Here is a 27,057-nt window from a genome sequence, read left to right on the forward strand (position 1 = left end):
ACTAATTAATAATCATATTATATAGATATGTAAATATAAAAGCCCTTTTAACATAAAATATATTCTTAACAAAAACACACATCTTTTTACAGGTTTCCACATATGCATTCAAGCATTAACATTGAACGAAATGCAAACGTGGAAAGCAAAACAGCAGCAACGGATAAATGTAATGTGAAAAAGGCAGCTATTAACAAGCACAAAACAGAACTTGTTAGTAATCTAGTTATGGCATTCGAATAGCCCCTGACACTGCAGTACAGCAGTGTAAATAACTTCTCACGGTCAGGGTTTTCTGGCAGTTATATTTATCTCCGGCCCGAGTAATCATATCCAGAGCCTGTATGTCTTTGAGCATAGCCACAAATTTAAACAGGCCTCAGTCCAACATGGCTTCCAGTTGCTCAGCTAGGTCGTCGAACATGGTGCTGATATCGTCAAGGATGTTCTTGGTTAGTTGCACAGTTTCCCTGCAAGAACAAACAGATCCTGTGAGTTTTTTTATTTCATAATGTTTATTGTTCATGAAATACTTGACCAGAATTAAAACCATTGTGCTCTCCATAGCTTAATTGCTAAGTGCAAATGTTCCCTACAGCTTTTAATACTTGGGCTACATGTACTGGCTGTGGACTGTGGTTAATTCTAACAGGAAGAATTCTTATCTGAGTGCTGTGCACTTTCCAAAAGAAGTGCATAAGTGGGCGCCACACTCCTGAGGAATCCAATGGCACAACTAGGGTAATTAGTTGGCAGGAAACCAAAGCTAACAGTACCTGAGATATCAGTAGAAACCTTACACAACAGCAAAACACTGCAGGACTTACAGGGCTAGACTTGTTTGATATTTGTAAGTGTAGCCCCAAAACTATCCAAGATTATAGTAAGTGGCCTTGTTTCTGCTCCCCACACAACTTTGCTTAGTTTGCAGTTACTGGAGACTACAAATGGTAGTTCCTCCTAAAGAAGTGTAATGGCTTCCGCTGATCTCACCTGCAACTTTTTTCCCTAGTGTCTTGTAGTTCCTCTGTGTTCTGTAGTGAACTGGTAAATACTGGAGGTCCCTTGTCTGAATTGGAAATGCTTTGCTGAGGAATGCATGTCTGTTCCCTGCTTGAAGCCTCTGACTCTTCATCCCATAGAATAGATCCAGCAGGGAACAATGGGCCAGTTACTGCTTTGGAGGGTTTCTGTAAAACTTGCTGGGGGCCAGAAATGACAAGATGAGTCTGAGAGATGGAGACCCCTGCAATGACAAGATACGGTTAAAGAGGTTGTAGGGTTTCAAAAGAATGTTCATTGAAGGAACAGTAACACCAAAAAAAATGTAAGTGTTCTAAAGCAATGACAATATAATGTACTAGAGTCCTGCAGCGAGTTTCGGGTAGACGTTCCGGGTATAGACGCGGGTCGGCGGTTCTGCAGGGTCGCGGGTCTTCTCAATAATGATTTTACCTCCTTTTTCTGAACACGCCTACTTCCGATATTGTCACTTCCTGTTTACAATGACACCACTTCCTGATTCTTGATAGCCAAAAAATGGACCCACGCAGGACTCTATAATGTACTACTGCCCTGCACTGGTAAAACTGGTGTGTTTGCTTTAGAAAAACAACTATAGTTCATATAAACAAGCTGCTGTATAGCCATGGGGGGAGCATTCAAGCACAGGATACACAGTAGATAACAGATAAGTTCTGTAGAATCCAATTGTATACTACAAAGCTTATCTGCTATTGGCTGTGTATTCTGAAGCCGTTTCTCATTTTTCATCTCTGAATTGCTACACAGCAGCTTGTTTATATAAACTATAGTAGTGTTTCTGAAGTGAATACAGCAGTTTTACAAGTGTAGGACAACAGTTTATTAAATTGTAATTCCTTCAAAACACTTTTTTTGGTGTTACTGTTCCTTTAATGTGTTAAATAAACAATCTAGCTGCCATACCTGTGCTTCTTGTATCTATTCCAGTTTTCTTTACTGAATCCTCCACTTCTCCCAAGCTCAAGAGTCTTTTGTCTATATCTGCTATTTTGGCAATCAAAGTGTCTTGTGTCAAGGGTTCTTGTGATGGAATGAGAGATGGAGAGTTGTTTGCTAGTGGTGCCTTGGGACTCTCTTCCTCCTTTTCCTTCACTTTTGGTCTCCTCTTTACGGTGTCTGATTCTGTAAGATTAAAATCATGTTCCTCATTCTTTGGTATAGATGTGGCTGGTGGTGCCCTGGCCCCTGTGTCTGGCTTTGGCCCGATTTGGGGTTTGGCTGCTATCTGAGGTCGGGCCTGTGCTAAGACTACAGTAACAGGTTTAGCCAGAACAGCAGAGGACTCTAAATGACGTTGGGCCTCAGCAGATTGTAACTGTGACTCCTGAGTGGGACTGAGTTCTGATGTGGCATCTTGCTCTAGCTTGGCCCCAGGAGGTTTGGGGCGCTGCTTAATGGTGAGGTTACCCTCTTCTGCAAAAGGAATGCTCTCACTAGAACTGTGCTGTGAGGAAATAGGCTCTTCCTTCCTCTCTTCTTCCTCATCTTTTTTTGTGGTCAAAGGGAGGGAAAGTCTCCCACCGAGGCCAGCAGCAGACTCACTCACAGTCCTTCTGCGTGTTCCAGAACCTTCCAGCACTTCTGTGTGAGTAGCTTTGCTGGTACTAGCAGAGAATCCTGTCCCTCTACCTATATCCTCTAGTTGTGCAGCAATGGTCTTTACTGAGCTCTGTCCTTCAGGAGATTGCCCCTCTGCACTGGACATGGAACTGAGTCTTTTTGGAGGTGGTGGAGGAGGCCCCTTTCTACGTGCTCTAACAGCAAATGATTGGCTACGTTGAACTTTTTTCTCTGGCTTCCCATTAGTCAAGCAGCTGCGCCCAGGACGCCGAGTTAAGGTGGCGTATGTACTAAGTGTCCCTGTGCCAGCTGTAGCTATTTTCTTCTCCTCCTCCTCTTCTGGTTCACCATCTGACAATGCATAACGGCAAGCACTGAGTGAACGCTTTTTAAGTGCAGGCTTGGGTGGGGGTGCGGGTGGCTCTGGCTGAATCAGGCATCCATTGGGGACCCAGTGGTTTTGAAGAATCTGGTCTGTCCCTTCCGGGTGATTTCTTTCTGGAAGGTTCAAGTCTACTCCTTGAAGATGAACAGGCAGAACCGGGTAAGAGGAAGCAGATTCCTGGGAATGGCCAGAACCCTGAGAACGAGAGCTAATGCTCTCCTGGCTGAAAGACCTCCTACCAGTGCACAACTGTTCATTGCCCCGCGTCAGGGCGCTTTGCAGCTCCCGGCTCAGTTCTGCTCCTTGAAAGGTTAGCAGTTTGGGTGTTACTGGGAGGTCTCCATTTTCAGGAGGCTCCACAACAGCAACAGTGTCTTGGGACCCTAGAATCCTCCGTCTTAATGTTCCCCCAATAGGGTATCCCTTCTGAAGGTCAAGCAAGCGTTTCACACCCAATAGAAGCTTCTTTTGATGTCCTGTAATCAACAATAAATGATTCATTATAGGGTCCTAAGTTAACAAAAACAAAAATTTTACCTTTGAAAATCACTGTTTACCCATTGATAGGAAACTGGGAGATAGCGATAGACTATAACTTCCAGAATCTCTGTTGGAAAGGTACTGGTACTTCAGTTGCCAGAACTTATCTACACTAGAGATCGCTGTTTATGCTGCATCTACTGCCAAAACAAAGGTCAGTCGAAGTACAAGGTCTCTTGTTGGATCCTTATTTACAATAGGTCTACAGCTGTGCCTCTTTATAGAGAGTTTAGAACTTTAACACATTCTTCCTGTGTGCCCCAAACAGGTCAGAAGAGAGTAGTGCTTACCTAATCTGTGGATTCCGATCTCCTGCAATCCCTCCCATGTGAGTTCTGTCACAGTGCTCAGAGATTCATAGCCATTTTCAGAGAGTTGCTTGTGGTACTCTGGCAACCCCAGCTGAGAAAGCCAGTCCCATAAGTCCACCTAGGTTTGGATAAGGAGATACATTTTATCACGTGCAAAAAGAACAGTTAGTGAGAAGAAAGACCCAATGTAAAAGCAAGATCAATGAGAACTTGGGACTCAAGAACCAATAATATTTTTTAAACCAAAAGAACATATATAATAAGCAGTACATCTGACTCTTCAAGAAGCTGAAGACTAACAAATGACCCTTACAGGTATTTGCTGGGGCAGCCCATCTGCTACTATAAGCTTGCCAATCTCGGTGGAAATCATTTTCCTGTGTCCTGGCTTTGTCACTCCAATGGCTGTTAAGTCCTGGGGAAGGTGAAGAGGAAGTCAGTGAGATGTATTAAACGGAATAAATGATTAGGCGTAGTTGGGCAGGCTAGTTCTCACCTCTGGGGTCACACGCATGATTGTTGGAAGGTCATAGCCGGCCGAAATAAAGTTTCCCACATATGTTTCCATCTGGAAGCCACGTAGCCAGCAAAATATTTGCTCAGCATCCTAAAGATCAGGAAAAAAAAGAGGGTTCCCATCAGCCACAGATAAAACCCTGTTTATCCAATATACAGTAATATGAATAAGGAATTAGTCTCAGCCTTTAATCCTCTTGTTTAAAGTGAGGAATTATGTGGCCTTTAAGGATTCCTTCTAAAGGCCCCATACACGGGCAGATAAAAGCTGCAGACAGACCAAGTGGGGCCATCCGACGGGCGTCCCAATCGATATCTGGCCCAAAGTCGGGCAGATGGCGATCGGGCAGGTTAGTAAATCTCGTCGGATCAAGGACACATCTTTTTTTGTTGATGTGATCCCGACTGCCCATTCAGCCTCCATTCTGATGGATCAGCTCGATATCACCCACTTCAATGTGTCTCCTTGTGTATGGCCACCTTAAGCCTAGTGAGTATACTAGCTTGTTTTCATATACTTTTTTATTTCACACTATTTTATTCCCAAGTTTTCCCTTTATGTATAGTTACAGATACTTGCCTTTCCTTGCAGATAATCCCCAGGGTTTTTCTCTACTGGTAGGATGGTGGATAGATGGTGTCCTGAGACAGGGCCTTAAAAATGAAGGTACTATGTCAGTGTCTGTTGTATAAAGCCTTATATAGGTAGAAAGGACACAGATCAGTGACATTCGGTCTCCTCACCTGGAAATGTTTGGCAGTTCTGCAGATTTTCTGAGCCAAAATCCATTGTCTGCAGGAAACAAAAGAAACCATTAGAATACCCCCATGATTCTGTCCACAAAGCAAAGTTGAACAGCAGAACATAAGGATTCAGACAAACACAGGTTCTCTCCTTACTCCCCATCCAAGAGAAATCTATGGCAATCAGATGACAACAGACTTGGTCCCACACATAGAAGGCCCCCAGAGAACAATAGATTAAAGGAATAGAGGGTATAGTAGCTACAGTAACTAAAACTGGTGACAGTAACAATACAACCTGTGTCACTTCAGTACAAGTACAACTTCACTGGTTCTGCAAAGACTGTTAGCATTGGGCCCCAACTCTAGTAAAGACAGCCCCTGTCAGAGTTGGAGCTTCTACACTTGTCCCCAAGCACTGTAGAACAAGAGAAAAAGGTCTGTCTTTGCAGCAACAGATACCTGTGCATTCTCTATAAGAAGAGCTGTGTTTATCTGCTGTCCCTCGCAGCTTTGCCCACTGCCAGCACTCCGTACACTGCTCTCACTGCCCACACTGTGACGGTCACCAGCTGAAAAAAGAAAACAAATGCTCTGATGGTGGCGCCCACAAACTAGTTCTTGTTATAAACAACTGCATCCACGTGGGTATGGCTCATCCCTCTATCACTCACCTACTGATGTGTCAGGGTTAATGCCAAGTTGAGAGCCTGGACTGTGCTGAATTGGCAGTGTGAGGGCAGTTTTTGCCAGGTGCTGATGTGATGGCACAGTGATGTTACGGGATAGCGTGGAGCCTATGGGGAAATCAGTATGAGACAGGGACAAGTCAGCTGTTCAGAATTGCCTATGATTATTATTAGTAATTATTCCTTACAGTAAGACTTTTCAACCCAAATTACTGAAAAATCTAATGGACTCACCAAGCCTTTTGCTGATAACCTCGACAATGGATGGAGGAAAGAAGCCGACACGGTCAGTTCCTTTCTGAGGATCATGAATGTGCCCCTTCCAGCGGCCATCGGGGTGCTGCTCCAAGACCTGCACCAAAAAGCGGAAGTTGCAGTGAACAAAAATGTCAGTGTATTTCCATGGGAAATAGAAGGGTGGGGCCAAAAAATGAACAAGCACCGTTATTAGATCTCCAGCTCGGATGTTTAGCGCTGTTGGGTCATGAGCGTTCCAAAAATCCTTCAGTGCTCGGACCTTCAGTATGCCGGATGCTTCTGTGGAAAGGAGGAGAGTAAAAATGAGGAATCAGAAGGCGAGGTATTGCCATCATCTCCCATAATGCGACAATCAACAGGCTGTGTATATGGGTACCTCTGAGAAGCTGCTTGATGTCAATGCTGGCGTGGGTGGTAGTAAACTGATTGACTATATCCAGTGCTGTCTGATTGTACGTGTTCCGAATATTCACATCTACTCCGTTCTGTAAAACGGGAAGAATTCATTATGCTCCACACAGTGGCGATTCACCTTTAAGTTTGTTATAGAATGGCTAATTTTAAGCAACTTTGCAATTGGTCTTCATTATGTATTTATTTTATAGCTTTTTAATTATTTGCCTTCTTCTTTGACTCTCTCCAAGCTTTTGAATGGGGGTCACTGATCCCATCTAAAAACAAATGCTCTGTAAGGCTACCAATCTATTGTTAGTGCTACTTTTTATTTGTCATCTTTCTTTTCAAGCCCTCTCCTATTCATATTCCATTCTCTTATTCAAATCAATGCACTGTTGCTAGGGTAATTTGTTCCTTGGCAACCAGATTACTGAAATGGCAAACTAAAGCTAAATACCTTAAAACCAAAAATAATAAAAAATGAAAACCAGGAGCAAATTGTCACTCTCTACATCATGCTAAAAGTTATTTTAAAGGTGAAGAACCCCTTTAAAGTTTCTTCCTCATTGAACGAAAACATAAAGGGGATTATTTTTCTCTGGGGTCGTTTATAATTTTATGTCTGCAATCCAATAAGAGGTCTAGGGAATGCCAAAGACGTCTATAGGTGTAGTTCAAGCACTTTTTGTATATTTACCATTGTGCCCAGCCAAGGAGCCTTGAAAGCCAATGCAAGGGAGGCAATCGATACACCTTTATGGTCCCACCACACAGAGTAGGAAAGATAACACAGACCGGGTGAGGAGGAACAAAGAGCTAGTCTAGGGATGCGCAGCTCTTACACTGCCACTTACCTCTATCAGTAGCTTCACCACTTCCGTCTTTCCACAGAGGGCGGCCTCATGCAAAGCAGTACCCATCTTGGTCACCTTGTTAATTTCAATGCCCAATTTGAGCAGCAACCTGTAGGAGCATATCATAAATGAGTCCAGCTCCTCTAAAACCCAAATTGAAGACAGCAAATGTCACATCTAATTTAAAAAACAACCAACTTGGCCAATTATTAACATTAACCCACAATTACCTGATAACTTCCAAGTGACCATTTTTGGCAGCCAAGTGAAGTGGTGTAGTGAAATTTGGATCTGTTGGATCTTTAGAAGTTCCTTCTAAGAGAGAGACGCACAGGTGACTGTTCAACAACAGCTGAACTACCTGGAAAACATTTAAGATTACAACAGTTATTCTGACTTTTTGGCTTTAGAACCCATCCACAAAATTCCAACATTAGGTTAGCCATCCTATCCTAATCAATCCAGTCACCCGTTACAGTTGCAAGAATTTCTATGTCCAAAAATAACTAGTCAATGCAGTTGTTACTTCTCAGCAATATCTAGAATAACAAATAACCCCCCCCCCAGCAGACATCCAGATTGGGTCCCCTTAGTTTATAACATGGTTACATATTTAGAAACAGTCACCCTGCTATCGTTCCAGGGGTACCCTGGGCACAAATAAATAATCACCCCAAATCTCACCCTAACTGGCCTCCAGGCTGGGCCCCCTTAGCTCATAACAAGTTTACAGATATATAGAAACATTGGGGGGAACAGTCACCCTGCTATGGTTACAGGGGTACCCAGGGCACAGATAAGCACTCACCCCAAATATCACCCTAACTGGCCTTCAGGCTGGGTCCCCTTAGCTGATAACAAGGTTACCGATATATAGAAACATTGGGGGAACAGTCACACTGCAGGAATTCTAGTTGTACCCGGGACATAAGTACTCATCCCAAATCTCAACCGGCTTGGTCTATACTTGAGCATCACAGCTGGCTGCACACTGCATACTTAATCACATTTTGGTGACTCCACTTTGCATTTTAATCATTGCTGGAAATTTCTATGTGACACAAGTGATGTATTATGTAATTAAAAGAGGAGAGAGAAATAATGTAAAAGGAGCCTTGCCCAACCATGTCCAGCTTACTTTCACTCTTCCAAATTCACAGGCTAGGTCCAAGGGGGTTTTCTTTCCCTTGTTAACATGACACGGGTTTGACTGATGCTGCAGGAGGGTCTCAGACTGTGGGGGAGAGAAAATATCATTTCACAGGACGTGAATTCATGATTTGCATTGCCAGTGCCATTATAATAATGTCTGGATCTGATTGCCATTCAATGAGCCATCACAACACTCACCACTTCATAGTGACCATACTGGGCAGCCAAGTGCAGTGGGATCTGTCCATCATGAGATGCAGCATTAACACTGGCAGAGGCTCGAAGCAAGAGGCGCACAGGTTCCGGTTGGCCCTGCCAAGCTGCATAATGGAGGGGTCGCATCCCTATAGAGTTGGGAAAACCCTATTAATGGCATCAAAAAGGGCCTGGCTCACCAACCTTCTGCCACAAAAGCATGGATAGGAAAATGTGTGTCAGTGCTGATACTGTTGCTTTAAGCCCAATATGTTCTACCTTAATTCAGAAATAAAAGGAGTTAGGGAGCAACACATCCATGAAAAATGTTCTTGGGTGTCAAATAAGTGCTGTGAATGGCCATTTGGTAGTCCCTATGTGGATTGTCAACCTACATTGAGGCTCTGTCAGTACATCTGGTTTTTATACAAGGAAAACTTGCCTCCAAGCCTGGAATTCAAAAATAAGCATCTGCTTTGAGGCCACTGGGAGCAACATCCAAGGGGTTGGAGAGCAACATGTTACTCACAAGCTACTGATTAGGGATCACTGATTATTGATGTAGTACATCACTGTGTATATATAATCCGGCCCTCAGATAGTGTTGACACTTTTCTGATGGACGCTTACCGGCTGCTGACTGGAGACTTCATTGGGGTTTGAGTGGATTCGTGAGGTCATGGAAAAGAGAATGGGCGGGTCTGTGATGTCATGGGTCAGCAGGGGGTGCATCTATCATTCTGTGTAAGAAGTGAAGTAAAACATTACTAGTGATGTTGTTTATAGCAACCAATCAGATCTTTGCTTTTGTTTTCTAACTGTTAAAATCTAATTGCTGATTGGATGAGCAACATTACTGGTAATATTTCTTTCCACTTTTTACACAGCATGATAAATAGACTCCCAAATGTAAGCAGTTGAAAGGGGGATGGAGGGTTTACAAGGCAGGGCTCGACTGCAAAACAGTTGAGCAGGGGAAGAATGGAAAAGAATTTACCGGACCCAGCTCTATATCTGCTGTTACTGTCTGCTGTCCAAGAGGCTACAGACATTACTACTATACAGGGGTGCTGCAATACCATTAGGCACCTATAGTAGTAACTCTGGTGTGATAGTGAGCTTTACCCACACACTTTATCAGTCGGTCTCCCTTGCCTGGATATTAGAAACAGTATCCTGCAGCTTAAATTTAAGATCTCACCGTTCCCATCTTTGATGTCCACTGAAGCCTGCATTTCCAACAACAAAAGGAGAAGCTCAGAGTTTCCACTGAGTGCAGCATGGTGAAGGGCAGAGAACCTGCACAGTAAATATAAAAGCTGGTAAGGAGAAAGGTTGTTTTGGGTCTTATCTTCTGAAATGGGAAAAGGCTACAATGCTTTCCAGGCTGTGGAGTGAAAAGAGTTAATCCAGCCCTGCAGTTTAGGGAATTCTCCTCTCCCAGCACAAACAGTCCAGTAACAGGCATATGGGGATTCTAAGTGATGCCCGCCAGGCAGGTTTGAATGGGTGCTGTGTTCTGAGGGTGAGATCTGCCTCCCACCACCTCCTCGATCAAATTTTATCTGAGAGAGAACAGAGCAGACAGGGCTGAGACAGGCTGGCAGCCTGGTAGAGAATGAGCTGTGGGCTAGAAAGAAGAAATAGGGAACAGTCTAAAAGAAATGACTGTTTTAAAAGGTAAAATCTCCATTAGAATCCCGGCCATAAAGCAGGGCAGGACTGCTGTTTTGTGATAGGAATGGAGACTTAACGTGATTACAAATCCTATGAAAAACACATTTTAATTTCATGAATAAAATCCAAACTATTCTATTGCACCTAACATTTATTCATTGTTCAGACACAAACTGAGACTTCTGATTATATCCCTTTAACGGGTTGTTGCTCTTTTTGTTCCAAAACAATTTGCTGTTGATCTGTATTTTTCTCAAGATTTTGTGATTTATCAGTTCAGCTACAACCAGTCTAGCAACCAGACAACAAACTGGGCAATGAATAGGAGAGAACCCAAGCAGAAAAGAAAGTAGTAAAAAAAAAAAAAGTGAGTATTCTTTCCTCACTGTGAGTCCCCATTGTACTTTAATGTCGTTAATGCTTTTCTAAGACAAATTATGTTATATATGAATAAAGTAAACGCTAAACTAAAATTTGGGAAATAGTCATTTTTAGCAAATTTCCAATACACATTACTACATATTTTCAATGGTTTTAAAGTTATTTGTAAATGCAATTACTATTGAAAGCTGTATCTTTTTGTCACTTGCCACTGCTGTTTCTGACTACTGAAACGATAGTTTATTAACAGACCTGAGAGGAAGCAGGCAATGCACTATGGGAAATAAAATGATACCGTCACTCACCCATCCGCATCCTGATGATTTACATTCAGTCTTTTGGTTGATCCAAGGAGCTCTGAAGAATAAAAACAAAAAATGATTATTCCACAGTGCCCAATTATGCATTCCATACCAATCCTTCCTCAAGAGCTTGCACTCTAAGCCCGCTATAATGCTGGGCAAACAGAAAAAAACCTACGATGTCTGGATACAGTGCAGAGTAAAACCTGCTGCACGTGGAGGAACAAGGAAGGGGGGGAGGCACACAATCTCCTACACAGCAGCTGTAGCATAGAATATGGTCCAGTAGAGTGTTCTGTGTCAACAAATCTCCACCTATACTCTACCTTAAATCCCTACTGGTTTTGTTTTTGCCCTAGATGACTATTTCCTTAGCCTATGCCCTGACATTCAACCCTTATTGCCTCACTCTATTCTACATTCTCTACCCCTTATACCCTCAGTTTCACCCTTATTTCTTTAGACCCCCGCCGTGTTCCCTCAGACTTCCCCTCCTTATTTCTTCATTCTATGCTGCTATTTACCCTTCATTCCTTAATTATGTGCCTTGCTATCTACTTGTTTTCCCTAGTCTGTGCTCTGTTATTTACCCCTTATTCCCTCATTATGTACCCTGCTCTCTGCCTCCTATTCCCTCTCAATCTGTGCCCTACTATCTACACTTTTTTACTTTCTATTTCCTCAGTGTGTGCCTTGCTATCTACCCCTTATTCCCTCATTATGTACCCTGCTATCGGCCTCCTATTTCCTTGGTCTGTGACCTCTACCCTTTATTCTCTCACAATGTACCTGCTACGTGTCTCCTATCCCCTCGGTCTGTGCTCTGCTATTCATCCCTTATGCCCCTTAAAGGAGAAGGAAACCCAGTGGGCGCAAAAACCCTCCCCCCCTCCCCTGTGTTGCTTCCATAGACTTGACCTGCGCAGAAGGGTAAGTAACAAGTTAGGGGCATTTGCCCAGCGGGACAGGTAGGCCAGGGGGGAGGAGAAGCAACACAGGGGAGGGGATAGAGTTTTTCCGCCCACTGGGTTTCCTTCTCCTTTAAGGTGGCCATACACGGAGAGATCCATATGATCCTCCGATATGCCCACCTTGAGGTGGGCAATATTGGGCTGATCCGATCGTGGGCCCTAGGGCCCAACCATCGGATCCTAACACATGGGAAACGGGCGGTCGGATCGCGGGACCACATCAAGGTACAGATGCGGCTGCAATCCGACGGGATTTTTTGTCCCATCCGATCAAGATCTGCCCGACTTTCGGACAGATCTCGATCGGGAAAGCCCGACGAGGGGCCCCATACACGGGCCAATACGCTGCCGACTTGGTACCTGCCTCCTAATCCTGCAATTACCTTGCTACCTGCCTCTCAATTTACTTTATTCCCTCCAACTGTCCCTGCCTCCTGTGCCCTTTGTTTGTGCCCTGCTAACTGCCCCCTAATCCCTCAGCCTGTCGATCCCTAGTCTCTCTCTTTTTTATGCCACCAGCCTGTAGGGTTTTTGTTCTCATTCTCTTCCCACAGACATTGTTCAGTGGGACAGTCTAGTACTCATGGGTCACATGTCTCTAGGAGAGACAGAGTCAAAGTGGTGCAACTGCATCTAACTGGGTCCTTTATACAAAATATATCAATCATATCATCCCATATATAATAGAATCCTCTGAGAGTGTGGCCATGTTGGCAGAGAAAAAAAAATGTGCCTATACTACTTAGTTTATCCTGAATTCCAAGCTGAAACTCCTAAACCACAAGGAATGTGGCCCTTAATGGGATCAATAATAGAATAAAAAGAGCCACTATAAAGGTATTCTGCCAGTCCCCACAGATCCCAATGCCATGTTGTCACGCTATTATGTCACGCTATTATGTTCAACCAAGGACCGGACTCTCCCAGTTCCAATCAGGAAGTGATCTCATGGCTCCAGATTTAGAAAAGGAAATAGGAGGGGTGAGGCTTCTCTGTGACTTCCCAGCTTCCCACTGATTCTGTAACAGGAAAGGCCGTCTCCAACTGCGAGATGCGGAAAGTACAACTTCCCCAGACGGGGAACCCAGAATAAAAGAATAAGGAAGGAATGTTGTGAGGTCATAGGGGCATATATTTCAATAGGATAAGGAAGGGAAGTGTTTTATCACACCACAGGTAATGGAATACACTAGGAATGCACCAAAATTACTTGGTTTGGCCAAATCTCAAACCAAATTAGGACTCTAATTTGAATATGCAAATTAGGCTGGAGGGGATTGTTTTGCAATTTGTGTAACCTAAAGTGCGATTTTAAGGGTTTGTTTTAGATAAAACAGACTTGGCCAAATAAAAAGCCATCTGAAAAAAATCTTGGATTTCTATCCTAATCCCAAATTGAATGTGGGATCCCTAATATACAGTACCAGTGGTTGGTTTGGTGGGGGGATTAATTAACCAAACTGGAGTGAATATGAACCCACAGCAACCAATAAAAGTTGACTCTGGTCCGTCACCTGCACTGAGGCTAATGAAAGCAGTATTCTAATTGACTGCTATAGGTTTCACTGGTTTATGGAAATAATTAAGTATAGGGTTCTACAATGAGAGGCTGGGAAACATAGTGGTCCTTCACGCAAGCACAGACAGTGATGTAACTAATAGAACCCAGGGTGCCCAGTCCAACACTACAAAAAAAAAAAAAGATCTTTTTGGGATAACCCCACCCCTATTTTCTGGGGAACAATCAACATACACTGGATTAATAGTCTATATTTTATACTTTTGGGTTTTCTGTTTTCTATTTACTTCCCAATGTACAAAGAATGGGTTCATTTGAGGAGCTGGTTGCAGGTACAGCAAGAAAGTAACCACTAGAGGCAGCACCGCTCCTATGCTGTAGGTAGGGTATCCTTAAATTCCAAGCGTAGGCAGGGAAAAAGTTCCGAAAGGGATCAGAATGAATAGGGTACGTCAGTACAGTACGTAAGCGGTGAAGAATGCGCGGGAGAGTCACAAAGAACTAATGTATAAAGCAGAAGGTGCTCAGAGCTGGGAGAGGGGTGCGAGATTCACCATCAGGGTGGCCTTAAAGCAACAGTAGCACTAAGGTAGTTGGCTTGTTTATAATTCTGTCATTCATTTGTAAACTATAATTTAAAGCTTCTCAGCCAGAGCTCTTCTTGCTCTGATACCGATTTACATCTAGCATCACAGCCATAAAGCAATACCGGACTGCTACTATTGGGCAGGAAGGAAGCAGAGACAGATGCATGAGTACCAGAAAATACATTCCCCCACAAAAGCACAACCAATGTACCTTTTTCCTAGGTAAAGTCTATTTCTCCCAGGACAGGAAAGGGCAAACCACAGACCAAAGATCAGATATTGAATATTCAAGGAAGGCAAAGATTTTATACAAATCTGTGAATATAGGAATATGATTTTTCCTACGCTGTTCTCAAGCAACACGTCCCTATAGCAGTGCATGTGTTGGTGACTTAGTGAGGAAGTGTGCAAGGCTGTTTAGGGAGGAGGTGTACATTTGTGGCTCTTGCTCAGACACGCAAAGTCTCTTTAGAACGAGTTCCTGAGCATTCCTCTGCGTGCAAAATCCTGCACAGTGCAGATGACCGGATAATGCATGATGTGTATATCTGTATATCACCCGCTCGCCTGCCAACTGGGCAAGGAGGGGATTGGCACAGCAACTCAACATTCTTACTAGTGCCTGTGAAGGGCTGCAGGGCTCTGGCACGGAAAGGGTTAAAAAGTGAAGGGCTGCAAGGGTCTAGCATGGATTATATTGGGTTATACTGAAGGGATGCAGGGTTTTAGCAGGGAAGGGTTATACTGAAGGAGTGCAGGGTTTTAGCAAGAAAGGGTTATACTATAAAAGGCTGCAGGGCTCAAGCAGGGTAGGGTTCCCATGAAGAGCTGCAGGGTTCTAGCAGGGGAGGGGCTTCACTGTGAACAGCTGCAGGATTCTAGCAGCAAACAGTTATAATGAAGGACTGAGGGGTTTTGACAGGTAAGGGGTTACACTGGGATTCACTGCTGGGAATGTTGCATTCCAACAAAGCAGCATGGAAAGGGTTATGCTATGAACTTCTGACCATGTCTACTAGCCACGTGCTACAGAGCTGTCATCCTGAGATGTACTAGGGAGATGGGACAAGAGAATCAGGAAGGGGGTAGTAGGACCCCCACTGTGAGGATGGCTGAATTACCTCCCAGAATAGCATATATATGTCGCAAATAATACAAGCTTGTAGTATATGAATCAATACAATGCAACAAATAGGAGTCTTCCTCCAGCACACAGTGCTAACACTCTAGTTTGTGCTACTGAAAAAAAAGGTAATGGCAATATCCAAAGTAGATCGCAGCACTCCCATATAGCATAAAAATCGCCTTTATTTCAAGATATTCATCTGGCACAGCTACTGAAAAAAAAGGTAATGGCACACAGAGTATTTTGTCACCCAAGCATATATTCACATCACTGATGGCCATGAAGATTACCAGAATTGTTTCTTATTCATTGCAGTTTTGTTTTCTCCATTGACCAATTAACACTCAAAAACGGTGATATCTGCATTTTCAAGTGCATATTGAGGCTGTGGAGTCGGAAGCAATATTAGGTATCCGGAGTCGGAGTTGCCAAAACTGACTCCTATGCAAGAGGCAATGTCCTATTTCACAGATAATAGTCATAATAAAGTCCTTCTCTTCTGTAAGAATAAAGCCCAGTGTAAAGATGTTTCACTAGGGTGAAGTCCAGCTGATTATGCAACCTGCCATTCATACATCATTTTAAGATGGCCATAGACGCAAAGATCTGATCATAGGAATCGAGGATTCGTACAATTTTCGGACTGTGTGTGGAGAGTCCCGACATTTTTCATCCGGCGGAGATCGGTCGTTTGGTCGATCGGACAGGTTGAAAGATTTCTGTTGGCTGCGGGTAATATCTCTGCGTGTATTGCCGATCTAAGAACAATACTTAATTTAGGATTGTATTTAACAGCTTTTCTACAGCCATATGCCAGGCTCAATTAATATATAAATTTGTTAAAAACCAATATATTGTTTTCATTCTTGTCTTTTGTTTAATCTTTAGGTTTAAGGAATGTTTGTAATTTCTATAATAAATAAAATAAAAAGTCACAATGACATAGGCTTAGTTAAAGAAAGGGATGCACCAAATCCACTATTTTGGATTCGGCCGAAACCCCGAATCCTTCAGGAAAGATTCCGCCGGATAGCAAATCGAATCCTAATATACATATGCAATTTGCATATGCAAATTAGGGTGGGAAACAATTTTTACTTCCTTGTTTTGTGTCAAAAGGTCACGCGATTTCCCTCCCCGCCCCTAATTTGCATATGCAAATTAGGATTTGTATTTGGTTCGGCCGAAACCTGCTGAAAAAGGCTGAATCCGGGTCGAATTCTGGATTCAGTGCATCCCTAATTATAGATCCAGACTTGAACAGTATCCTCATTCATGTTGGCAATGACAGGCTTGGATGGTCAATAGGGTAGTACATCAGCTTCCTAGCCAGTAGTTCTTTGGTTGTTCCCAAAATCAGACACCATCTTCATATAGCTTTAAAATTGCAGAGCTTTGGCATGAAATGTGTATTTAAAGGGCAAGTCAAGCCCAAAATAAAAATGTGCCAAATTAAGGAAAACATAATTCTAAACAACTTTCCAATATACATTTATTAACAATTTGTCAGTGCTTTCTTTTAAAGTTATTTGTAAAAATGTTTGCTATTAAAAGCAGCATTCTTACTTATTTCTTTTTAAACAATGTTGCAAAAGTCCTGGTTCCCCAGCAAAGACAGGTCTGTTAATCAGCTGCCTTGTCTTACATTGTATCAACAGTCTGAGCCATCAAGGCAGTGAATAGGAAGGGACAGACTAACACTGCTTTCAATAGCAATACATATACAAATAAATTAAAAGCCATAGAAAATGTGTAATGAATGTATATTGCAAAATTGCTTAGAATAATGTTTTCTTTTATTAGGCAAGTTTTTATGCTGGGGTTGACTTTCACTTTAACTTCTTTCAATCAACATGGAAAATACATGTCTATTAAAAAACAGGGGAGTTGGAGGTACCATAAACTGAGGAGTCGGAGTCTAAGGATTTATGTACCAACTCCACAGCCCTCCATTGAGTTGAATCCTCAGCCTTATACCACAGGGCTGTTGTGTTCATCTTACAGCTCTGTCTTTTTGCCCACTGTGTCTCCTGCTTCCACCAGGGCTGCTACTTGTAATCGCAAAGCTCCATGTGCTCCAACACACAACACCACCACATCACACCTTGACATCTCTTTGGATCCCTCTTTGCCACAGGGCCCGTGACTGGAGTAACTCCTGTTCCCCAATGACGGTCCCGCAGTGTGCAAGTTGATCCACATTCCCCTAGGCTGGCACACTGTCCATAATTTGTGGCAAACAGGAACTGGAGGACAGCTGGGTATGGGGAGTGCCCATGATACAAGACCATCGAAATTGGTTGACTGTGGACTTTCCAATGTCTTCCAATCATTTGGCTCAAAGGGAGCAGATATATACCATTAGTTCATTGGTAACACTCCAAACTATACAGCAGCACAGCACGGAAAATAATCCACACTCAAGGAAGAACAGGGCGGAAGGAAAACAGAGGAGTGTCTGCAGATCAGACAGCATATAGAAGCCACAAAGCAGCAGGTGCTTGAGCAAACGTGTTCCTTGGGTCACCCCAGCCTTTCAATGAGACATCCATGTTTTTCCAGTCTTTTATTGTGTGTCATTACGCTGTATAAATCTCTATTTACATTGGACCATTGCTCCCCGCCTCTTCCCTTTGTAGTGGTTACCTGCTCTCAGATGATTGTGTTACTGCGGCCTCGTCGGCTCTTATATCACGACAATAAAAAGAATATGCAGACAAAGCAACAAGCACGAACGGAGAGACAATGGTGACTCAGAGGCAAACACATGGACACAAAACAGACACACAAAGAGAAAAAAATATCGGAGGTGGATTCCTGGAACATACATTTTCTGCTCTGTTTAACATCAACTGGAATATTTAGGGGGACATTTTTAAGGCTCATGGTACACAGCAATTTTACAGGGTAAAAGTACCCATGTGTCACAAGCTTTAACGTTTCAGTGCTTTTGTTTTCTCTGCATCAGCCTAGCTTTCTTATCCCTCCTATTCGAATAGTCACTGACAGCCAAAGTGCAGGGATACAATACATGGCCAAAAGTATCTGGAAGCTCTACATGTCCTCAGAACACTCTCTGCTGAGTTCCAAACTGTTGGCACAAGAAATATTCATAGGAAAAGTGGTATTTTATGGGTGATCAAAGGCAAAACCGAACTTAATCAACAGCTGTGGTTGGAGCAGTTTAAATGTCACCACAATTGGACAGAATAACAATTGGCATGGATAGAGCCCTCGTCTGAACCTAAACCAATGGTAAAAACTGGAACCCTGAGTCAGGCCTCATCCCCAACTTCAGTGGCCAACCTCATTAATGGTCTTGTGGCTAAATGGGAGCAAATCACAGTAACAATGTTTCAACAGATAGCGGGAACCTTCCTAGAAGAGATGAGGCTGGTATAGCAGCGAAGGGAATGTTAATACCCCAATGGTTTGGGAATAAGATGTAGTACAGGTAGGTGTCATATTTGGGCAGTATGGTGACTCAGTGGTTAGCACTTCTGCCTTGCCATGCTGAGATTCTGAGGTTTGCTCCTAATAAAACTGGCCCCACTGTATGTGAATGTGATGTAGACCTTAGACGGTAAGCTCCACTGAGGCAGGGACTGATGGGCAGTATGAATGATGTACAATCTCTGTAAAGTGCTGCATAAATGTGTTGGCAATATATAAATAGTATATAAAATATAATAAACGGTGTATAAAACTGGGTATAAGAATTTAGATCACAATCACCAAATGTGGCAGATCTTAACCCAATTTGGCCACACACATACCGGGCCAAACCAGGATGATCCAACAGTATTCATCCCACTGGCCAGTTGGTCAGATAACTCAAGATTAGCCTATGTAAGACCATCTTAAACAGATACTGTCATGGGAAAACATGTTTTTTTTCAAAACACATCAGTTAATAGTGCTGCTCCAGCAGAATTCTGCACTGAAATCCATTTCTCAAAAGAGCAAACAGATTATTTTAGATTTCATTTTGAAATCTGACATGGGGCTAGACATATTGTCAGTTTCCCAGCTACCCCAAGTCATGTGACTTGTGCTCTGATTAACTTCAGTCACTCTTTACTGCTGTACTGCAACTTGTTGTGATATCACCCCTTCAATCCCCCCCCCAGCAGCTTAACAAAAGAAAAATGTAGAGGTAACCAGATAACGGCTCCCTAACACAAGGAACAGCACTCAATAGTAAAAAGCCAAGTCCCACTGAGACACATTCAGTTACATTAAGTTGGAGAAACAACAGCCTGTCAGAAAGCAGTTCCATCATAATGTGCTGGCTCTTTCTAAAAGCACATGACCAGGCAAAATGACCTGTGATGGCTGCCTGCATACCAATATTATAAAATAAAAAAAATACACTTGCTGGTTCAGGAATGAAATTTTATATGGTAAAGTGAATTATTTGCAGTGTAATTTAGAAATAAAAACTACACCATAAAATCATGACAGAATCCCTTTAAGATCATTGTCTGCACCAAAACAAAGAAACCACTGTACTTTTAAAACATATAAAATCTGAACCTCTAAAGTGACAGAAAATAACAATATTGAAGGAGACATAAACTCTTGAAAAAATAATATGGATATAAATGTTTTCTATGCTAAGGTGTCCCAGTCCAGAGGTTCAGCAGCCCTATACAAAAATAACCCAGGTTTTCAAAACTGAACTCAGGAGTTTACAATCTCCTGATCCTGTTATGCCATCTTGTGAGTGTCAGTGGCACTGCACATGCTCAGTATGCTCTGGGTGGCTTTTGAGAAGCTAAGCTTAGGGGGTGTTGGTAATCATCAAGCAAAAACTGATGTGTGTGTATCATCAAAGTCAAACTGTAAATTTTCAGTCCCTACGCCAATGATTAGGGATGGGCGAATTTGAGCCGTTTTGCCAAAAATTCGCTGCCAGCGAAATGTTGCAGACGCCCATTAAAGTCTATGGGCGTCAAAAAAATGTTGTCGCGCGGCGAAATTGTTTTGACGCGCGTCTTTTTTTTGTAAACGCACGCTCTATGGGCGCCATTTTTTCGGCGAAACGAGGCGAAAAAATTCGCCCATCCCTACCAATGATCCATAACTAGTGGCTATTGAGTAACATGTTGCTCTCCAACCCCTTCGATGTTGCTCCCAGTGTCCTCAAATCACATGCTTATTATTTAATTCCTGGTTTGATGGCAAATTTTAATTGCATAAAAACCAAGTGTACTGCCAAACAGCTTGCTGTAGGCTGCTAGTCCACATAAGGTACCAGTAGCAAATCCAGTAATAAATTACAGCATTTGGCATTTTGCATGCTCATATTGCTCTTCAAATTGAGGAGCCCTGTCCTATCCTCAGTGACAGCGGCCCACAGCATGTGTTGTGAATCAGCAGAAAAGAAAATGGTGGGGCTGCATATTCTGAGGCACAGATCTTCCTTGCTAAGGGTCAGGGCACACAGGCAGATTCGAGGAGAATAGTCGTCCGGTGACAAATCTCCTATTGTTCGGTGCGACTAATCTCCCCAAACTGCTTCCCCGTCGGCTAAAATGTAAAACGACAGTGGGATGGCACTTTGTTTTCCGAAGTCGCATGAAGTTTCCTGGTGAGGCAATTTCAGAAAACAAATCGCTCCAAGTGCCATCCCGCCGGCAGTTTACATTTTAGCTGGTGGGAAGGCAAGGGAGGTAGTTTGTGCAGATTAATTGCCCCGAAGAAGAGGAGATTTATCGCCGGGTGACTAATCTCCCAGAATCTGCCTGCGTGCCCTCACACTAAAGGGCTGTTGTGGCCTTGGGCTGGTAAAAAAAAAGATTGAAAGTAACAAATGAAAGGGGCTAATGATGATATGACAGGATTGTCATTAGTCATACACACCCACAAAATACAAATTACCAGTGCAAAACAAGCTGCAGACAGTGGTGCAGTGAGAAAGTCACAGGCCGAGGCGATGACCGAACAGAGCCTGAGCGACAGAGGGATGCTCCCTCACACAGAAAGTTATTGTCACCCAGGGAGACAAAGGCAGTCATTGACAAGTGCACTACTTCCTGTTTGGCTGAACACTCACGGTCCAGGCTCCGGTAAATATTTAACTGCTGTTCTGGTGAAAGCTCAGTTGAGTCAGTTGACAGTTGTGAGTTAAGCGTGCCAAGGATTGCGTGACACTGAGAGCGTTGCTCTTTATCTGCCCAGGAAAGTACTTGGATTTCAGGAACAGCACACATACCTGATATAGAACTTTCACCTGTTTACGTGTCCAGCCCAGGGACTTTGGCCACACAAACAGGCTCATTTACTAAAAAAAATGGGAAAAAACTACCTCTGTTTTTAGCCACCCACAGCAACCAATCTGTCTGCTGCAGACAGAGAAAACAAAGAACAAATATCCGATTGGTTGCTAGGGGTTACTTCACTGAAGTCGTTTTGCCCGGTGTTAGTGTAAATGAGCCCCAATTTCCTTTCCTCTTACACTCAGTACAGCATGCTTTTCTTAAATTTCAAGCTACCATTTTGCTTGCCCTGACTGCTGTATAGACCAGCACAATATATTCATGACATAGAAGCATGGTTTTCTTGATGGCTAAGAAAAATCCCACTGCTGACAAAAGCAATACGGCAACTTCTTCCCATATGTAAAGGGACATAGTAGGAATGTTCTGGGCACAACAAATGGGAGAGTGGTTTAGATGTGTAGTGTTTCAGCCCACAGATTCCATGTGCGCAGGACACCACCCATGTACGTGGGGAGAATCGTTGTTATGTAAAAAATGCAGAGACATTTGATAAATCACATGCATTGAGCAAGAGCCTCTTTACATTCTGCTCAGTGTTTACACAGCATTCCCCCCTCTGCTCACCCCATTAATGGTAACATCCTACCTTCTCTCTCCACTTCACTGACCCCCACACATTCTGTCCCCTCTCTACACTTAAAGCTACAGACTTACTATTTTTATTAAGTGAGGTACTCACTACTTTTGGGAGTTCGGAATTTCGCCAGGAATTTTTGGACAGCACCGACATCTCCACTTTTCACAGCCTGAATCAGTTCATTCTCCCGACCCATCGCCACGTGGGCTAGACAGTCATGTGATTCTCACAAAATAGCCATGTGGTGGGAAGCAGGGCTAGAACCCCCAAAAAAGCCAATATCCTCAGTGGTTCTCTAGATAAGATATTCGTACTTTCACAGGATGAAGAGGAATTCCTTGCCCCGTGGTCAATACAGACTGGGATATCAAAGCTGATGGTCACCTGACTTTATGTTTTTTGGGGGGCTCCCTCTGGGGTGTACTGTTCACTTGGGGATCCCCCATACCACATGTGGTTCCATTACGCTTGCTGTAGAATTTCCACTGCATTTGTCACATTGTTGCCGAAGCTGAGAATTGGGGTGGGGAGGGAAGAATATTTTAGGGGGATGCTGGGAAATCTCTCTCTTCAGACTGTTGCGTTAGGAGGCTCCTCTGGGGGAAAATCTGCACAAAGTAGATGAAAACAGGTGTTAGCGTGATGATCCTGCATGTAGTAGCAACCCTGCAGGTGAAAGTGATGAAGGAGTAGAGTCCCATTCCCTTACTATAAGGACTTCCCTGGTTGCTGGAGAGTTTACGTTTAGGGTGGGGACAAGGTGTGCTCTACCTGCCCATGTCAATCCTCACAATGCCGTCACTGCAAAAGTAAAATCCCTCCCACATAAACATTTGCACGGCAGTGTTTTTCAGTAAAGCCTGAGCTCATTCAGACGTGGCTCAACAGGTCCTAGTGAACTACAATACCCAGGATTCTCAGTCATGCTGACAGATGCCTGTTGAAATATGCAAGAGGGCATGTGGTACAACATAAAAATCTGCCTTTAATCCTGACCTCCTAACTTGCCTTTGTGTCACTCTAGCAGCTGTTAGAGGATTTTGGGAGTTATAGTTCAGCGTGTCAGCAAGTGTGACATCCTTGAATGTTTCCAGTCCCATAAATATATAACAGTATTGTCCTGCAAATGCACCCCTTTCCTGCTGGATTTTGCCAAGACAGACAGGAAGGAGTTTACAGGTGGCACAGTGACTTTCACTTCCTGTTCTCCAGGCAGGATTCTAGGACCCCATTCATAAATCCAGGGACAGGAAGCACAAGGACAACTCCCACCTACAAGTACACTCATAGTAACAAGGGCAAAGAGAAGCTGGGGCCTGCCAGAAGGCTATTTTTATAGACACAAACTAATGGCCCTGACAAGTGTCACTGAGATATAGGCTATAAATGCCAGAACATGTCTGTGTTACATGCCAGAACTTCGGTGGAGTAATAAAAGGAAATGGTGCATATAGTAGCAGTGGGATAATAGTCTCTGGGAAGGGACTGTGGTTGTGGGATAGCAGGTATAGTAGTGCATATTGCTTCCTGTGTACCCAGAATATTCTTACTCTGCACCAATCACCCACTTCTGCCCTCCTTCTCAGAGCTTCCCACCACAGCACTGTGGGCTTCCTCATTTTGGGTAGGCTCTTGTATAGTCGGATCCTTGGTGCCTATAGTAGCAGTGGGATATTAGCCTCTGGGAAGGGGCTGTGGCTGTGGGATAGCAGGTATAGTAGGGAGAGATGGTGCCTATAGTAACAGTGGGATAATAGTCTCTGGGAAGGGACTGTGGCTGTGGGATAGCAGATATAGTAGGGAGAGATGGTGCCTATAGTAACAGTGGGATAATAGTCTCTGGGAAGGGACTGTGGCTGTTGTATAGCAGGTGTAGGGAGAGATGGTGCCTGTAGCAGCAGTGGGGTAATAGTCTCTGGGAAGGAACTGTGGCTGTGGGATAGCAGGTATAGTAGGGAGATATGGTGCCTATAGTTGCAGTGGGATAATAGCCTCCAGGAAGGGATTGTGGCTGTTGTATAGCAGGTATAGTATGGAGAGATAGTGCCTATAGTAACAGTGGGATAATAGTCTCTGGGAGGGGATTGTGACTGTGGGAAGGCAGGTATAGTAGGGTGATATGGTGCCTATAGTTATTATTAACATGTATTTATATAGTGCCAACATAGTGCCGTAGCGCTGTAGTTGCAGTGGGATAATAGCCTCTGGGAAGGCACTATGGCTGTGGGATAGCAGGTATAGTAGGGAGAGTTGGTGCCTATAGTAGCAGTGGGATAATAGCCTCTTGAAACGGACTGTTGCTGTTGTATAGCAGGGAGAGATGGTGCCTATAGTAGTAGCGGGATAATAGTCTCTGGGAAGGGAGTGTGACTGTGGGATAGCAGGTATAGTAGTGAGAGATGGCGCCTATAATAGCAGTAGAATAATTGTAATAATGGTAGGAGACAATAGTAGGAAAGGGATGGTGCCTAAAGTAACAGTGGCATAATTGCCTCTAAGTCTAAAGGGATTGTGGCTGTGGGATAGCAGGTATAGTATAAGCTATGTCTTGGTGATACACTGTCTAGAGCAGGATTGCCCATTGAACATATTTCTTAAATATTGATTTATAGGAAAATGAATATTGCTATTTTTAACAAACAACTGTTTCTTATGTAACCGTAACATTATAAATATCTGAATGAAAAGCATGAAATAGGTGATTTAGACAAGCTGTTTGTTAAAAGTGTATCAACTGATCACCAGCTCAAGGTCTACTGGTAGATCCCGATCTACCTTTTGGGCAACCCTGGTCTAGAGAAAACAATATGGCAGCTTCAACCTAGATGCATAAACACAAAGCAAACTGGCATTACTATCAAGGATCCGACCCAAGAGCATACCCAAAATGAAGCTCCTGGGAAGCCCACAATGCTGTGGTGGGAAGCTCTCAGGAGAAGGGCAGAAGTGGGTGATAGGTGCAGAGTAAGAATATTATGGGTACACAGGAAGCAATACACAGAATATAAACTGTACCTAGGAAGCAGGCACTCTTGGGTTTCAGACACAGAATAGAAGTGCGCCAGCCCAGTCAAATTGAGCTTCCTAAAACACCAGGATTATACACTTCATTAGCAAGGCAGACGATACCCAGTAGGATGGCTTGGCTCTGAAGTGGGTGAGGCTGGCGCCAGATTTCCCATTATACCCGGGGATTATTTCATGTTCCACCCTGTGCCTGAGGCTGTACAATCAACTAGTGAGGATTACTATTGCATCAACCATTCTGCTTTATGAATCTGTGATGACACCTGTCAGTCATATATTAGAGGGGTGCAGGGCAGTTGGGGCCCCCCTTCAAATAAACAAAAAAGTGGTTGGTAAAATGATGCATTACAGAGTATTACATTGTTTTTAATAATATCCTCTGTATCTCCATCAGGAAAAGTCCAAACTATGACCCTGCAGCTGTTGAACTGCAACTCCCAGTATTCCTTTTTTCATATCTGTGGCTACTGGGAGTTGCTTTTCACAAACAGCTGGACACTGCAGGAGAGACAGCCCAAACAGAAAGTAGAATAGATAAAAGAACTTTATACACACTACTCCAGCCCTTCCCTAACATATGTGTGCCTTACTATACACACTACTCCAGCCCTTCCCTAACATATCTGTGCCTTACTATACACACTACTCCAGCCCTTCCCTAACATATGTGTGCCTTACTATACACACTACTCCAGCCCTTCCCTAACATATGTGTGCCTTACTATACACACTACTCCAGCCCTTCCCTAACATATGTGTGCCTTACTATACACACTACTCCAGCCCTTCCCTAACATATCTGTGCCTTACTATACACACTACTCCAGCCCTTCCCTAACATATGTGTGCCTTACTATACACACTACTCCAGCCCTTCCCTAACATATGTGTGCCTTACTATACACACTACTCCAGCCCTTCCCTAACATATGTGTGCCTTACTATACACACTACTCCAGCCCTTCCCTAACATATGTGTGCCTTACTATACACACTACTCCAGCCCTTCCCTAACATATGTGTGCCTTACTATACACACTACCAACAAACAAAAGTGGAGAGGAGGGGGATAGGCCACTAGCTGTGCACCAGTAAATTGCAGTTTGTACTAACTCTCCCCACACTAATGGCAAATAGGTGCAAACAGCCCCCAACCAAAAACAAAACACAATAAGGGGCCAATCCCATCAGGAAGCTTGTTGCTTATAGCTAGAGACTATCATCCAGTGCCTGTACAGACAGCCATGGCAACACATGATCCTGGATGTTTTTTCCGAGTGCAAGCTCTTGGGGTCAGGAGTGCAGTGACGTCACTCAGGGTAGTTGACTAGAGTGCACGTGTAAGTTTCAAGGGCAAGCACACATAGCACTCTTCTCACCCTGGGATCACAGTGCCTTATGCAGCTCAGTCCCGAACAGCTCCCCTCCTCCCCTCCCCGTGCTACATTCCCCCTTCAACTAAACCCCTAATAAGGAATGTAGGCTAAATACTCAGAATTACGATGTTAGCGGCAGGTGTGGTCTTTGATCTTACCTGGAGCCCTTGAGAGCACCGTCACCTCTTCAGCCACCCAGCCCAGGATACTTTCTCACAAGTTTTAGAAGAAGTATAGCAGCCAGCTCTCCCCTTTCCCTGCGGAAATCCCTCCCTTTCCTTGTGTTGCTTCACCTCCCTTCCTCCTGTCACTGCTCCTCCCCTCCTTATCCTCTTGGAACAGGCCAGATTTTGGCGTCTGTCCAGCCCCTCAGTGGCCCGCCCTCCCTGGAAGAGAGAAAGTGGGCACCTAGAAGGGGGGTGGTTAAATCATAACACAAGGTAGATTATGTTACCTTTAGGGCTGTATAAATCACTACGATACTGGCAGGGTGTGTAATTCAGTTACAGGTTGGGATTCGTGGATAGAGACAGGCGTCTGCCAGTGAAAATACTTTCGAAGTTTAACTTTGGGCAAACGATGGAAT

The 27,057-nt window shown here is 43.6% G+C and overlaps 1 protein-coding gene across 1 annotated transcript; it reads right to left on the reverse strand.

The window, feature by feature from the left end:
- On the reverse strand, positions 1 to 26,667 carry caskin2.S (CASK interacting protein 2 S homeolog). The gene is given in 21 exon segments (NM_001093458.1): positions 1 to 470; positions 994 to 1,246; positions 1,948 to 3,465; positions 3,820 to 3,958; positions 4,154 to 4,255; positions 4,337 to 4,447; positions 4,937 to 5,010; positions 5,101 to 5,149; positions 5,563 to 5,672; positions 5,775 to 5,897; positions 6,024 to 6,141; positions 6,232 to 6,326; positions 6,424 to 6,532; positions 7,298 to 7,406; positions 7,528 to 7,658; positions 8,436 to 8,531; positions 8,648 to 8,793; positions 9,846 to 9,943; positions 11,008 to 11,059; positions 22,171 to 22,676; positions 26,630 to 26,667. Coding segments are annotated over 20 exon segments (3,618 nt in total). The 5' UTR covers positions 22,265 to 22,676; positions 26,630 to 26,667; the 3' UTR covers positions 1 to 379.
- Positions 26,668 to 27,057: the final 390 nt, after the last annotated feature.

This window comes from Xenopus laevis, chromosome 9_10S, assembly GCF_017654675.1.
Source record: "Xenopus laevis strain J_2021 chromosome 9_10S, Xenopus_laevis_v10.1, whole genome shotgun sequence".
Lineage (NCBI taxonomy): Eukaryota > Metazoa > Chordata > Amphibia > Anura > Pipidae > Xenopus > Xenopus laevis.